At 40.9% G+C, this 14263-nt stretch overlaps 1 protein-coding gene across 1 annotated transcript in view; it reads right to left on the bottom strand.

Annotated features, from left to right (window-relative positions):
• Positions 1 to 6823: 6823 nt before the first annotated feature.
• The window catches only part of LOC104269366 (tubby protein homolog), a 30596-nt gene continuing 23156 nt past the window's right edge, over positions 6824 to 14263 (bottom strand). Inside the window, exons 8-10 of the mRNA XM_009871401.1 lie at positions 9275 to 9373; positions 8711 to 8882; positions 6824 to 7424 (exon numbers count right to left, since the gene is read on the bottom strand). Coding sequence (XP_009869703.1) covers positions 7291 to 7424; positions 8711 to 8882; positions 9275 to 9373 — 405 coding nt within the window. The 3' untranslated portion in view covers positions 6824 to 7290. The remainder of the gene's footprint in view (positions 7425 to 8710; positions 8883 to 9274; positions 9374 to 14263) is intronic.

The following is a 14263-nucleotide window of genomic DNA, read 5'->3' as shown; positions in this document are numbered from 1 at the left end:
AGGTTGGTAATAATAGGGTTATCCTCTCTCATTCCCAGACTGGAATGAAAACCTCCTGTTACAAGGCGCTAGAACTCACAAACTTGTTTGAACATGGACCTCTGTAACACGAGCAGAGCCCAAAGCTCACCGTCACAAAACATATTCTGGTTTTACACACTTCTGAGATTTTTTGCCCCGGCAAAATAAGTGATCTCATTCTCAAGACCATGAGACTAAAAGCCTGATAAAACTACACTTGCCTAGATAGGAAGCACAGCCTTAAAAAAAAAGGAAAAAAAAAAAAGAGTGAAAATATCCGTGCTGCTATTGCTATGTGGTAAGTCAACACAGGAAAGCTGTGTGATTTCTTAGGTGATGTTCAAGAGTGCCTAAGAGAAGTGGGAAGTGCACTCCTGTTAGGACTTCGGAAATCCCATCACTTACTGTGTCCTGATCACGCTGACAGATTGCTGCAGCCAAAGCCTGGCAGTCTGCATAGACCGAAGCATATTCTACCTGCACAGGTGGAGCTGCAGGATCAGGAGCCAACTGCTTAAGTGAGAGCTCAAGCTTCAAGACAAGCTTAAGGGAAAGAAATTTTTCAACAAATAACTTCCTTGGTATTTCACCCAATTTGTAAGCATTAAAATCAGCTCGATTTTAATGTTAAAATCTATAAAAGTGTTCATAAATTACATCCTGTTACTTAAGAGTCCACGTTATAAATTACTAATACTTCTAATGGCATCATGCCAGCTGGGATAACCTCAGTAAGAAGCCAGAGATACAGGGTCAAGTGTGACAAACAGACTGCATTGTAAACATCCCACGTGAGCATAAAGGTAGTCATAAATCATGAGACTCGTTTTTAAACAAGATGTGCGTGACAGAGTCAAAGTCTGCAGCAACAACAGTTTTGAAGAGCTGAGTCACATCCAAGAAACCCAGCAGTACAAAAAGGCAATTTGCAGCACAATCGCCAAGTGTCTCAGTTTGCCACATAAAAGCATGAACAGGCAGCTCCATTACCTGAACCCTCTGCAACGCGTTCAGGAATAACAGTTTTCAAACCACTGATGGTGCAAACTAGAACACAAGGAACAACACATCCCTGTGACAAGGAAACGTGTCATCAGATGGTTTGTCCTTACTGGTTTTTCTGCACATGTAGTAACTCAAAGTGACACAAGGTAAAAAACTGAAGCCTCATTGAAATCATTGACAAGATCTTCACAGAATTCAACCGTGTCAAGATTTTACCCTAAGAGGCTGGTTAGCTATTCAGTTTCTACGTAGGCGGCAGAAAACTGTTCATATTTTACTGTGGTTCCTTCAGTGAGAATTAAATAAGGTACTTAGTGTGCCAACACCTGCCATCCACCAGCCTCAAAATGCTCCTGAGAAGCCTCTCAGCAGAAAGGGGATGGACGTAGGCAGGTCTGAAAACTATGATTTCCATTCAACTCGTTGGAATCGAGGCACAAAGAGGTTACAAGTTTTGCACAAAGTCACATAGTCAGTTGGGATTAAAACCCAGGTGACCGGATCCCCAGGTCTGTGTTACATCAGCTGTTGGACAGCCGAAAAGGCTGATTTTAACACAGATTTGTGACTCTTCAGGACTTTTTTTTTGCATGTGAGCAGTACCCAAGCCCAGAGCAGATGTAGATACTTGCTAGGTTCTGACTCGAGTAGGACTTCATTCCAGTTCATGTGCTAGTAAGCTCCTGTCAGAGTAATTTTCAAACTGCCACTGTAGACTTAAATAAAACCATGATAAGCTGTCAGTGTTGTAGAGTAATGCAGTTGTAAAGTGTAGGATAAAGGGAAGAGGGTTTTTTTTTTCTCAAAAAAGTATGTGTATTTTTTCTGAACTGTGTCCTCTTCCTAAAGCTATTTAGCAAGCCAGTGTTACTGGTTCCATTAAACAGCTTCAAGAGAGCCAGTTAATTCAAGTCTTGTCAGCGAAGGTATGGATAAACACACCCTTAATGAATAAGAGGAATCTAAAGTTTCTAGGCAGTTAAATAAAATACAACATATAAAATAAGTTTTAATGCAGTTTCATCCAATATACAGGCATTTGTGAGTATCAGCTACTGAGCTACAGTTCATAGCAAAATACCAAAATATTGAGATGGTTGTGCAAATCCTTTTCTTAGTTCCTTGGCAAGCGACAAAAAAAGGACTATAAAATATCTACATAATTAATTTAGAACACTTACAGAGCAGAACCCTGGAACTGATTTCATACATGAACAACAACAGAAACTCATTTTCATTAAGTAGCACACAGAAGAGAAGCCTGCAACTACAGTTAGATTGATTCTACTCCAAGATTTATATCTATAAAACTAGTTTCTTTTAGTAACCAAAACTAGGTCTTTTGAGAAATCTGAGAGTTGTCAGCCCATAATTCTAATAAATGTGGCTGCTGTTTTATCACATATCCTGTCCTTGTTTGCCAAGCAAAGGTATTTTATTGCTGAGCAGATGCTTCTCTAACCCCAGGAAAAATCTTGCAAATAGTGTTTTAGGAGAGCAATGGCTAGTATGGTGGAGCTAGTTATATTACCACAGGATCAAACCCAAAATTCTCTCACCACCACAGGAGAAACTTACTCCGATGAAGACACCAGGCAATCCTGTGTCCTAGCCTACTAAAATAATCAAACCCAAAATACTCTAGAGCCATCATATCTTCAGGGCAAGAGCCCACATAACATCCAGTCCTTGATGTACCCTTATGCGAAATCACTGATAAATTAATTAAAAAATTGTAAAGGTACAAGAACTGGGAGTGATGTTCTGTACTAAGGACTGGGTCGACTTCCTTTTTTAATGGGTAGCACTCATGTAGGGGTAAGATTTTTATAGGTTGAAAAATAGGTCTAACACTCAACACTTCTAGAGCCCTAGAGCCTCCTTTTGTTCACCAAAAGGGAGTAAAACCCAGAAATTTCAAATTGATGGCACTGTTTCACCATGAGTGATAGAAGTCAGTGGTGTCATTTGACTCCACAACAGTGGTTTTTATCGTGCAGCTACCAGATTTTGTTACAGAGCCCTTTTCACTAAAAATCCTTCAGTTCCAGTACCTCGCGAGGACAGGCAGCTGGGAACTCCAGCACTATTGTAAGGCAACTTGAATAGTGAGAGATTTGCCCAGTAATTGTTACAAAACAATTCTCACAGGTTTCTTAGCATCAGAATTTGTAACAATAGCCTATGACCTTACTATTTTATGTGCTGTATATTACCCTACAAAGGGAGTGGAGTGATGTCTAGCTTCTAAACAGTAAACTATTTAGGGCACAAACACACTTCAGGCTCACAAAAATCCCTTTCAACCTTTTCAAAAAGGAAAAATAAGGCAGGACTACAAAGGGAATCCGGCTAACAGTCTGCCTCCAGGCTTGTGGACAGTTCTGCTCATTGATTTGCAACCAACGGTTTGGAAACTCCTGTTACCGAATGTTTACTGAGAAAAATTCTCATTATATTTTAGGCAAGCTTTTTTATCTGCCACTTTTTCATGTGTTAATTTACTGAAAAGCCAAAGGGCCAAATTCACCCCTCTGATAAGGCTTCAACTGTAGCAGCCTCACTGGATGTGCACCGAAGGCATTATTCATCTGTGGAAAGATCACTTGAGTAATGTTGTCAAAATAAACAGTTTTGAGTTGCACATCCTTGAAGAAAAGATAAAGGAATTGTTAAGAGAATGAGAAGGAACAGAACATCAGAGATGAAGAAAATTAGATAAAGGGCCAGGAAGAAACTGTTTGATGTAAACAGAGTTGCTAGTTAGATTAAGAACTCTCATTAAAGCATGCAGCATTTGCCTATAAGCAATTCAGGCAAGGAAGTTGTTTACAACTCTCTGCCAATATCAACAGCAGATGCAGAAAATCATCAATATTGGAATTTTAAATAATATTAAATCTACCGTATCCAAACACTCCCTAGGACTAAGTAAGGAAATACACAGCTCGGTGCCACTATATTCTTTGTCACACTGAGTAAACGAAGTTGTGCCCTGTTGCACAAGGTTATGCCCTGCAGAAGCTACTACTAAGATGAGCGTGCCACTAGCTACTCCTCGATTACTTTAGCACGCATATATCTCTGAAAATATATACTGCTGCCAAGATTTTACTGCTGGTGTGGAGAAAAATCTAACCTTGTGAGGACGGTGTAATCTCAGGTATGACCGTACATTAACCTGTACAGAACCTGCTGTGACTTTACCAAGTTAGGAAAACAAAATTTGGAGATGTGCTTGAAAACTTGTAGTGACACAGAGTAGCCAACTTCACCAGAAAATGCCCACCACAAATTCTAAGATGCTGCATTAGAAGCAACTGCTTCCGGAGCAGATGGTGATGGTCAAGCGAATCAAAAGAACCCCGTGAGGAGCCAGGGCACTGCAAAGACCAGCAGGCACAAACCCTGTTGTAACTGAACTGGCTTTAACGAGAGCTCCTCATTCCTCTTAGTCCCAGGTTAACATCCCCCTCTAGTGAGCTCAGTTCAGGGGTGGATTTTTTTCCTCAGCAGCTCGTTGGCTGATGTCCCTGTATGATTCTGTTAAGACGATGGGAATTTGAGTCACCACTTTCCTCCTGGCACGCTTACAGGTTAAAAAAATACCTGGCTGGGAAGAACATGGAGTGAAGGTGAAGTTACACAATGTGCTGGCAGCAGAACCGTCCCAAGAAGCTGAACTCTCTGCCTCTCCCCAGCCCCTCATTCTCACCCTTGGGCAGGAGTTCACAGCACATGAGCTTCCTTTTTGTGCCAATTCCCCCCGGGGCCATGAGGCAAGTCAGGCCATTGTTACAGTCCATGTTAAAAATAACCCTTCCTAAACAACTCCACTACTAAAGGCAACAGATTGTGTATTTGCACCATAAAACACTTAGTCCCTTTGACACAGCGTTGTGCACAGAGGCAGAAAGCTATGTCAGAGGTGCCACTTTCTCAGGCTTTAAAGAAAACCTGTGGCTGACGAGCCTCAGAGTTCCTGCCACGTAGCTTCAACCGTTCTCATGCTGCAGAGTTCTTGAAATCCACATCACACCTAAACACCGGCAGTGGGAATTCCTGCCTGTTTTTGCAGTAATCTAAAAAAACCTAATTCTGATTATTACTGGAGCTAGTTTTTAAAGACTGACTGGTCACTGAGGTAACCAAAGGTCTAAGAGCCTTCTCTGTTAAAACCCAAAGTGAGGTCACAGCTGGGGACATGAAGTGGTGGGAAACCACCAGGTACAGGAGAAAGCAAGAAACCACCAGGTACAGGAGAAAGCCTAGAGTATCACACTGCTGCTCAGCACTTGTCATTTTCATTGTTCTTTGAGGGAACTGACTGCTCATTTCTTCCAAACAAAAGGCATCTTTCCATTTTATAACATTGTGTGGAAAGGCTTCTTGCAAAAAAAGATTTGAAAAAAATGACAGAGCTTCCTATTATTTAAAGACAACATTTGACAAGGCTAAGGCCATTTATAAAACACTTCAAAGCCACCAGATCTTTATCCAAATTTTTTTTTTTTTAATATTAGAAAAAATGCTGGCAGTACTTATTTCCATTTCTTATCTGAAATCTTCTGGTCTGTATACTGGGACAGAGACCTGAAGGCAAAAGTGGAGAAAAGAGCGTATTTCTTTCATTAGTTGAAACTGTACAGTACAAATGGCCTGTCCCCTATAGTCAAAAAGGGACAGACAGCTCTGAGACGAGCAGATTTGATCTCATTTTCTCATTATATAATCTTTGGTTGTGCAACGCCGAAGTCTATAAAGAGTTTACTCTTTATAGGAGGATCTGAACACACACAGTATAAAACACAACTACTTCTTCACTAACGTTTCGGTACCCTTCTGGTGAACTACATATAATTTCTATTACTTTGATGCCATTTAGGATAACTTTGTACAGAATGATGGCAGAAAGACTTATTTTTAAAGATCTTTTACAGTGTGCTTTCAGTTACAGCTCTTGGCTTTTGAGATGTTCAGAAGAGAAGAGCATGGCTTGTTCTTTGCTTATGTTTTTAAATGGTATTTGTTTATATATTCCAGATAAATCAGGGAGAAAAAAAATCAAATCTACACTATTTTAAGTTATTCTGTGTCCTGCCAGTGTCTCATTTGTATGCAGCATACACTAGGTTTGCCTAGAAGGATTTAGCTCAGTAGCTGGCACGTTTACATTAAAGAACAACATACACGGTTTCAATCGATATCAAGCATTCTTACAATGGGAAATAAATATGAAAAGTGGTTGTTGCTGAAAGTTCAAAAAATGCAATCAACAAATTGTAAAATCGCAAAAGGCCAGACAAATTTAATAAAATAATTCCATTTACCTTCCTCAGCTTTACACAGCCCGTTCAAAATAATAAGATTCTCTGCAGAGAGCCTTTATCCAACTGTTTATATCACTTCATACAAAATACGTGTTTGAATTACCACAGCAGTACAAGGATATAAATTCCCAACACGCAACATGCCAAATTCAACATAAGTTATGCTTTCTTGGCATCTAGATGTTTTCCTTTTCTGTACTCCACGTACATTTTCATTTGAAACAAATTAAAAAGCATGTAGATGTTAAAACATAATGACAGCTTAGAATTCAAGTGACTTGTGCAACGTTGTTTTGTGCTTTCTACTTCTCCATTTCCTCCTACTGCAATTAAAATTCATCATGCCCTACTACATATACAACAGCAATGCATCAAGTTCAGTCCAGTAGAGGTTTTCAACCTTCAGACTCGGCTTTATACTACATGAGATCCTTGCACCCTCAAAAAAGAGCATCTTTTTGGGTGATCTTTCTTTTACGTTGGATGATGTGAAGCTCTGCTTAGTTGATGTAGGAATGCAACACTGAGGTATAACTGCAACCTCAGAATAATTCTTAAATGTAGAAAGAATTTGTCTGAGCGTGCACTCCCTTTCTGGATTTAAAAAAGACACCGTTATAATGGTGCTACTAGAGCCACGGTACAGTACATCATGGCACATCTCCGTAACATAATCAAGGACATGAGATAGAACTTCTATTTACACAAACTTGATGCCACTTCCAGAAAAATATGACAGAAAAAAAGGAAAACATGATTTCCTGAATGTCCTGAATTTTTAGAAGATTCCTTTTATTTTCTCTTCAGCAGTAGAGTGGTTCTCCACAACTGCATTTTCCCTGACCTGTTTAGTACAGACCGTAAGTGACACCAGCAGGAACTGGGAATCGTATGGCAAACTGCTTCCTTTGAGAGGACGCTCACCCATGCCCCTTTACTCACAAGCCAGCTTGCTGTCAAAACTTGAAAGGGCAATAGCAAAGGCTTGTAGCGCGCACATTGGGTAGTTGTAGTCCATGGTGAACACGTCCTCTGCCACGCGGCCAAACTGCATCACTATATAGTCGGCTGCAAGACAGGTCACAAAAGGTGACAAAGCATTATTTTTGTTTGCCATCCTTATGCAGTCAACATCATCCTCTGGCCCAGTTCAACAAAATACAAACGAAACACGCTCACTCATCAAACTTTGCAACACTTATTCATGCAAGTGGGAGTGCTGATACCCGAGAGAGAAGCAAGGGTAGCTTGAGTGAGGAACAGCTGAATATAAAGGATTGTAGGACTGGTTTCTGTCAAAAAATTACACAAAGAGTGGGTTTTGCAAGCACAGAGAGAAAATTGCTTCTGCAATTCTGATATAGACCTAGTGCCAAGTTTTGCATGTAGCAAGAACCGGTTAGTCCTATCGCCACTTCAGGCAAGGGGACACGCAAGGATAACAGTGGCAGAGAAGGAAGGACTGTATTCTAGACCTATTCATGTCTGTTTGTTATATTCGGAAGTTCTGCCTCAACTTTTTTTCCTTTTTGTACTCTCTGTCAGCAAATCTCAGCCTCATTCACAGTGTGAAATGTTTAATTGCAGAAGCAGGTGTAATTGTTTCACCTTATAAAACGCAGCAAATACATACACCAATGTTTCAAACTCAGTGCTGCTCTTGGAGACTGGCACAGCCACCTTCACCAGTTTCCAATATTCCCTCTGGCATAGCCCAGTCTGCTCCAGTCCTGAGTGGCTATATCTGCCTAATGTGTGCGTGAAGTGGGGCAGTACCACTCGCCTTTATCCCTGCTCCAATAACCGTACCAATGCTTGAGAAAAAAGTGGGCTGCACGTTGCTGTCAGAAAGCTGCACACAGGTGAGGTCCTAGAGATGGTGTGAAAGGCAGTCCTGACATTTTCAGGCTGTTCTTTAGGGCTAAGGCTACAAAAACTATCAATGGCAAAGTGGATGTGCGGTGGGACCGGTCCGACTGCCACTGTCTCCAGCTGGGCAGCGTATGGGGACCAGAGCAGACAAAAAAAAAACCAAACAAGAAAGGATTGTGTGATTCAAGTGCCTGAGCGGAGTGATACTGCCCCACGGTCCTGCTGACTGCAAGTACCGCAGCTCTGAGAGCAGAAACAACTCTAAACTCTTGCTTAGCTCACAAGCCAGGCAGTCAGGGCAGAAAACTAAGATAGCACACAGCAGAATCTCCTGTCTCAAGCACGAGCATTTAAATACCCAGCTTGCACCAATGTCATGGCCACAAGGCAGAGCAGCATGAAGTCGGACTCACAAAGCCAAATTAAACTCGCTGTGTATGCAGTGCTGGTTCTACACATTACAGACAGAGACCCATACTTACGATCGTTATCATGAATAATTTGGAAGTTTTTCACTGAGGCCTGTGTGACTCGACCATGGAAATTTAAAACATAGGACTGGGTGTCATCGTTCCAGACTGGCGTTTTGTTATGCAGCTCAATGACACTCTCTGTGTTTTTGTTCTGCCATCTTGCAAGCAGTGTCTCGTGTTCCTGCACACACCACAGTTAGGCACTTCAGTTTAATACTCTCACAAGACAAAAAATAAAGTCACACCAAAAATAAATCTTAACTCAAAAACTAAACCCTCAACTCTCAAAACAGCATCATCGAATGAAACGGAGAATTCCGAGTATCTTAATGCAAATACGCATTTGAATCCCTTCCACGGCTTGAAAAAGGTTGGCTGTATCTTCTGTTACCAAAATACATTATGACTTGTCGTGCTTTTCTGAGTCACAGAACTAGTCACACATCCCATTGTTCCGCAATTGTTCAAAACTTAGTTTTTCTAACCTCTAAACCTTCAGAAATGCAAAAAAACCCAAAGGCAATGGAAGAAGAATTCAAGTAATTTTTGTCATTGGCTGACGGTATGACTTACATTTCGTGGTCTGATGGAAACTCTTTCGTGGTCCATATTCATTCCTGGTATGATCACACTCATTTTACGAGGTCCTTTAAATCCCAAGACATTTGTTTCCTAAAAATGTTTAGAAAAGAGTTCATCATGTTCTGTATTTTTAAAGTTAATTTCTTCAACAGAGTGGCAGCCCAGGGAACTTGTTAGTCAACTCAAAGAACATCTTGAAACTCCTACTTTCACTGGTACTGCCAAACATTCTAGCTTTGTCTTAGGAGCTCCGACAACAGGAAAAATGGAAATAGAGAAGTTTCCAAAAACACTCCTAGCATCGGCTGCCAGCAACCTTAATACAATTTTAAAAAAGTTTTTTAAAAAGTCCCTTTGTTAAAAAAGGATATGAACTAACCAGATTGCTTGGCTACTGCTAGTTCCCAAAATAAAGTAGTTGTAATTTAAAAATCATAAAATGCAGCCACACATTTTGATGAGAGACAAAATTAAATATATGGGACCAACTCAATTTATCCTAGAGCCAGCACAAAAGCAAACAAGAAGAAGCTGCCAGTAAGAGCATCTGTTAGCAGTGCTGTGGTTTTCAAAGTCTTCAGACATGTTATGCTTAGAGATGAGCATGGTAAAAAACAAACACATTAGCATGAATGCAAATTTTTGAGCTATGAAGGCAGAGAAAGTAAAGAAGTAACATGGGCAGCAAAAACAGATCTGTGGAAAATACCAGTTCTTCCATTAAACATGATTTGATGCCTTTCTGACCAGCTTTTCACAAAAGCACTCCAGTATTGCACTATCCTCTCAAAACACAATCAGTACAATCTCAATAGGCCCAAAGTCTTATTTTCATCTGAGGCTTTTTTTTTTCTCTCCCAGAAGCAACTAAGGTCAAGAGTAAACCAAGTGTTCCAGTAAGCTATCATCTACTGTTGAAAAAAGGCAAAATTTTCTAGTCTGTTCAGCAAAATCCAAGTGCCTAAATATTTTAGCATTAACTCCAGTAAATGAAAGTGACACCTCAGAAAGTCCATCTTTGGCTTTCCCAGCCAAATGCATTTTTTCCCTGCTATCTTTCCCAAGGAACCTCAGGAAGGAAATTCCCAGTGGCACTATTGCCAGCAACATACCACAAGATGCCAAGAACTCGATGCCCCCAGCCTCCAGCTGGCGTGGCTCTACCACTGGGACATTTAGAAGTGACATATTCAGTTGTCTCTACTTTTATATATTTAAAGTGCCCTGATTTTAAGGAGCACTAAACTTTTTAAAACTTTTGCAAGTCAAAATCATCTCAACTCTCTGGAAACATCTGAAAATACCCGCCTAAATTTACTTGTGTGGAAGCTTTGTCGTCCATCAATCTTTTGAAATAACTTTGGTTGTTTCAGCAAACCATCTGGAGATTTTTTCATGCATGCAAGAAAAATGCCACTGAGTTATTTTACTGAATACTCTTGAAGCTATCCAGGTATATTCATGTATCTTAACTCTGTCAATTAATGGGAAGATTCTACCTCTTTTCTCCCATGGCCATCAGCAGAGTAACCCAATGTTACCAGTTCACTCGGAAGCATATACTTGGCTCTGCATCATGGTGAGATTCAAACCAAAATGACTACCAGGAGAGACTCAGCACAGCAGAGGACTATTTCTAAGAAAAGATTCATGCTTATGCTTTTTTCCAGTAACTGCTGACAATTTTTGGTCGTCTCTGCAATGCCTTACAAGCTTTTTTTCTCATCAAGCTGCAGTTATGCTATATAAAATTAATTTAGATGCTGACTGGTTGAAGACGTTGTTAGAGGTAAAATTAAATAATAGTTCTGAATCACTTTCTTCCCAACACGCAGTGTTACCACTATGAAAAAACAGGCCCATATTCTTTGGATTACTCAGGAACATTAAGTCAATACTTCTGCCAAATGATAAAGGAATGGTTTCTAGTTGCATGTTGCATTAATCACCAATTATATAAATGTTTTATTTGCAAATGCTACCCTTTTGCTCAAATCAAGGTATAGAACTGAAATTCTAGTAACATGGAATATATGAGGAAAACAGGAGGGACCAAAGAGAAGCTTTAATTAAAAGCTGACTTTTCCAACCTACCTGCATCCAAACCAAATTAATTTGCCTTACCTCCTGTCTCATTCCCTGCTTCTCTTTTATTTCTCTCCTCCACTACTTTGTCTGTGCAAATTCAAGACTACAAATGACATTATTTGGGGAAATCTAGGCCAAATTTTGATTTCATACCCTTTTAATGCCACTGACAGTCTTGGTTTAAATAACCAGGACAAGAGGAACTCAAAAAGAACGGTTGTTAGCCGGCAGAGCCAGCATGCCAAAGATTTAAATTGGACAAGGACATGGCCCAGTATTGCTGGGGAGCTGCACTCTGCCTTCGCCCTAACCAGGAGCTGTTCTGTGAGCATGCATCACAACACACTGGACTGAAAGAACATAGAGTCTTTCCCCAGGGTTGCTTTTAAAATCTTACACGCTTTCATAAAATCGTGTAAGCATTTCACTACGGCGGCAACAGCTGCCATGATAGAAGCATGGCAAGGTGAAATTCCAGAAACTCCCAGGAGATTCGCAATCTAATTACCCCAATTTTCTTCAAAGCCACTTCCCTTTCTGGACTTGATTCACACAACTCTGCCTCATCCTTCACATATTCTGTAAAAACTATCAATCCATAGAAGGCCCAAACCACAGAACGCCCTACACTGGAGCGCAACGCAAGGGTTGGAGGCCTGAGCAGAAACATCCAGTTTTCTTGTTTTCCTGAAACCTGAGTCAGCTCCGATTATCAGCTGAGCTCCCTGTCTGCAGAATCGGATGCAAACTGAATTGTGAGACATTATGGACACAAAAAGAATCCAGCACAGAAAATCCCGGTACAAATGGCACATCCCACTGCTTCTTGATAAATGAATTTTGCTGAGCAATTCTGAAATCAGCCATTAGGTGCTGCTGCAGGTTTATTAATATGCTGCCGGCCATCAGCAGGGACAGTCGAGTGGTCACAGCACCTGACAAAACTGGGTCCTTGCACTAACCTTATTGCTGTTGCCGGAAACATGCCCTAAGGTGAGCTCCACAATGAGAGCTCTCTACACACTTATCCCACAGTTAACAACAGATGCATCACCCTGTACAGACAAGACCCACTGAGCTGATTCGGCAGGTCGGGCTCAGCGAGCAGGCAGGAGCGGGTACAGCTTGCTCTCCAGAGCTGTCAGAAGAGCTGAGAGACAGTAAGAGGCACAGTACTGTTTATTATAGTTTTTGCTGCAGGAAAAATCTCAAGGCAAGAATTAAAAGGTGACCTTAGGGCAAGGGTGTTTTAGGAGTGCTCTTTCTGGCATTCTTTGCTGTGGTTCTGCTGCAGCCAGGAGCAATGATCTCGCTCTAGCAAACCTGGCTAGTAATGAAATATTTTCCTTTTGTCCTCCGGCCACAGCACACCTGCAAACCTGCTGCCTTTCCCCAGAAGTATTAAAATGTCAGTGGAACAACTAATTTTTTTATAGAAATGTACAAGTTTTAAACTGCTGATCTCAAAACAGACACATAAAAGCAGTTTATCTTAGCCTAATTCTCCAAAGAGTGGTGGCCGTAGTTGTTTTTTCCAAGACTCACATTTCTAATTACCTCTGCTGACTACGGCTGACTTAAACAAACAGTTAGTAAATTTTTCAATATATAACTCTTTTTTTTAAACTGTTTTTTGTGTTATCTTTGTGCTTCCAGTTTGTACCAGAAGATTAGCTGCCTGGCTCCAGGGAATGCCCTCCTATATAAACCAGTAAAATTACCTTTGTTAAAAATGTAAGTTCTCCCAGGTTCCTGCTTTAGGCAAACTCTAAACTGACATCAAATCCTGGACTCTCTTGGTAACTGGATTTTCTGAAATTATCAGAGTTTCAAATCCAACAACAATGGAGGGATATGTGTGTGTGTCAGGCCATGTGCCTGAATAATAGCGAAGAAACACACAATTTAGACTATATTCACAGAAAAACTGCATCCTAGGCAGCAAGAAAAGAACACGTTAGCCATCACCCTTCAGTGCTCTCAGGACTTTGCATGGAAAGGATGGCTCTCTGCTTTCCTTTTCACGTGCTGAAATCTTCCAGAAACATCGTTCCCCACGGCCTGAAGGCGACCTCTCCAGGAACCCATTCTGTGCCTGGGCAGGGGACACGCTGGCCTGGCTGGAACTCAGTCAGTCAGATTTCCATCCCGGATTAAAGCTGGTCAGAAAGTTTCTACAAAAGTGGTTCTTGGGTATTTGTGCCAGAAGTTGTTGATTTGTGAGAACAGAAAACTTTCTGTAGCATTGTATGTACCAGTTTTGACTGGAAGAGTTTTGTGGGCCCAGAGATTTCTGGGCAGAAGGAATACTCTCACCAAAACAGTTATCCAGTAATGAAACAAGAGCAACTCTGTTTCAAGTCTTGATTGTCTGTATTGCCCTGACAAATGCTATTTATTGCCCTGTAGGAGGCTGGTTTCTCTCACTCTAATTCTGGATTTTGTTAGGTGTTTGTCTGGTGTGTTTTTTTCCTAGAAAAAAGGAGTTTTAGAATTTTTATCCCAGTCTCTTAGCCACTGCTGCAGACAAAGCTCTTCAGCTACTTGCGTTTTAGATCAGAGAGACCTCCTCCAAAATGTCATTACAAATGATCATACTCTAGTGGAGTAATTCCATGTGCACAACACTTTCCAGTTCAGGAGGCTCCCTCGAATGGTGCCTGCAGGCTGTGAACATCCCAGCCCTTCCAGAGGGTTATGTAAAAGCTCCAACACCTTCCAACCAGAAGAGAGAACTGGGCAACCTGGTTCTGTACACAACATTTTTCACCTCTACTTTCCACTGGTTTCTCTAGAGAAGCTCAGTTGTTTGATTACATCAAAGTATGAATGCTGGTTTACATAATCATAAGTGAGAAGGAAATTCAGTGTGCTATTTCAGAAACTAGAGTG

The sequence above is a fragment of the Apaloderma vittatum genome, unplaced genomic scaffold (assembly GCF_000703405.1).
Source record: "Apaloderma vittatum isolate BGI_N311 unplaced genomic scaffold, ASM70340v1 scaffold18676, whole genome shotgun sequence".
In the NCBI taxonomy this organism is placed as follows: Eukaryota; Metazoa; Chordata; class Aves; order Trogoniformes; family Trogonidae; genus Apaloderma; species Apaloderma vittatum.
The sequence above is the reverse complement of the archived record's forward strand: the minus strand, read 5'-3'. Positions and strand labels throughout refer to the sequence as shown.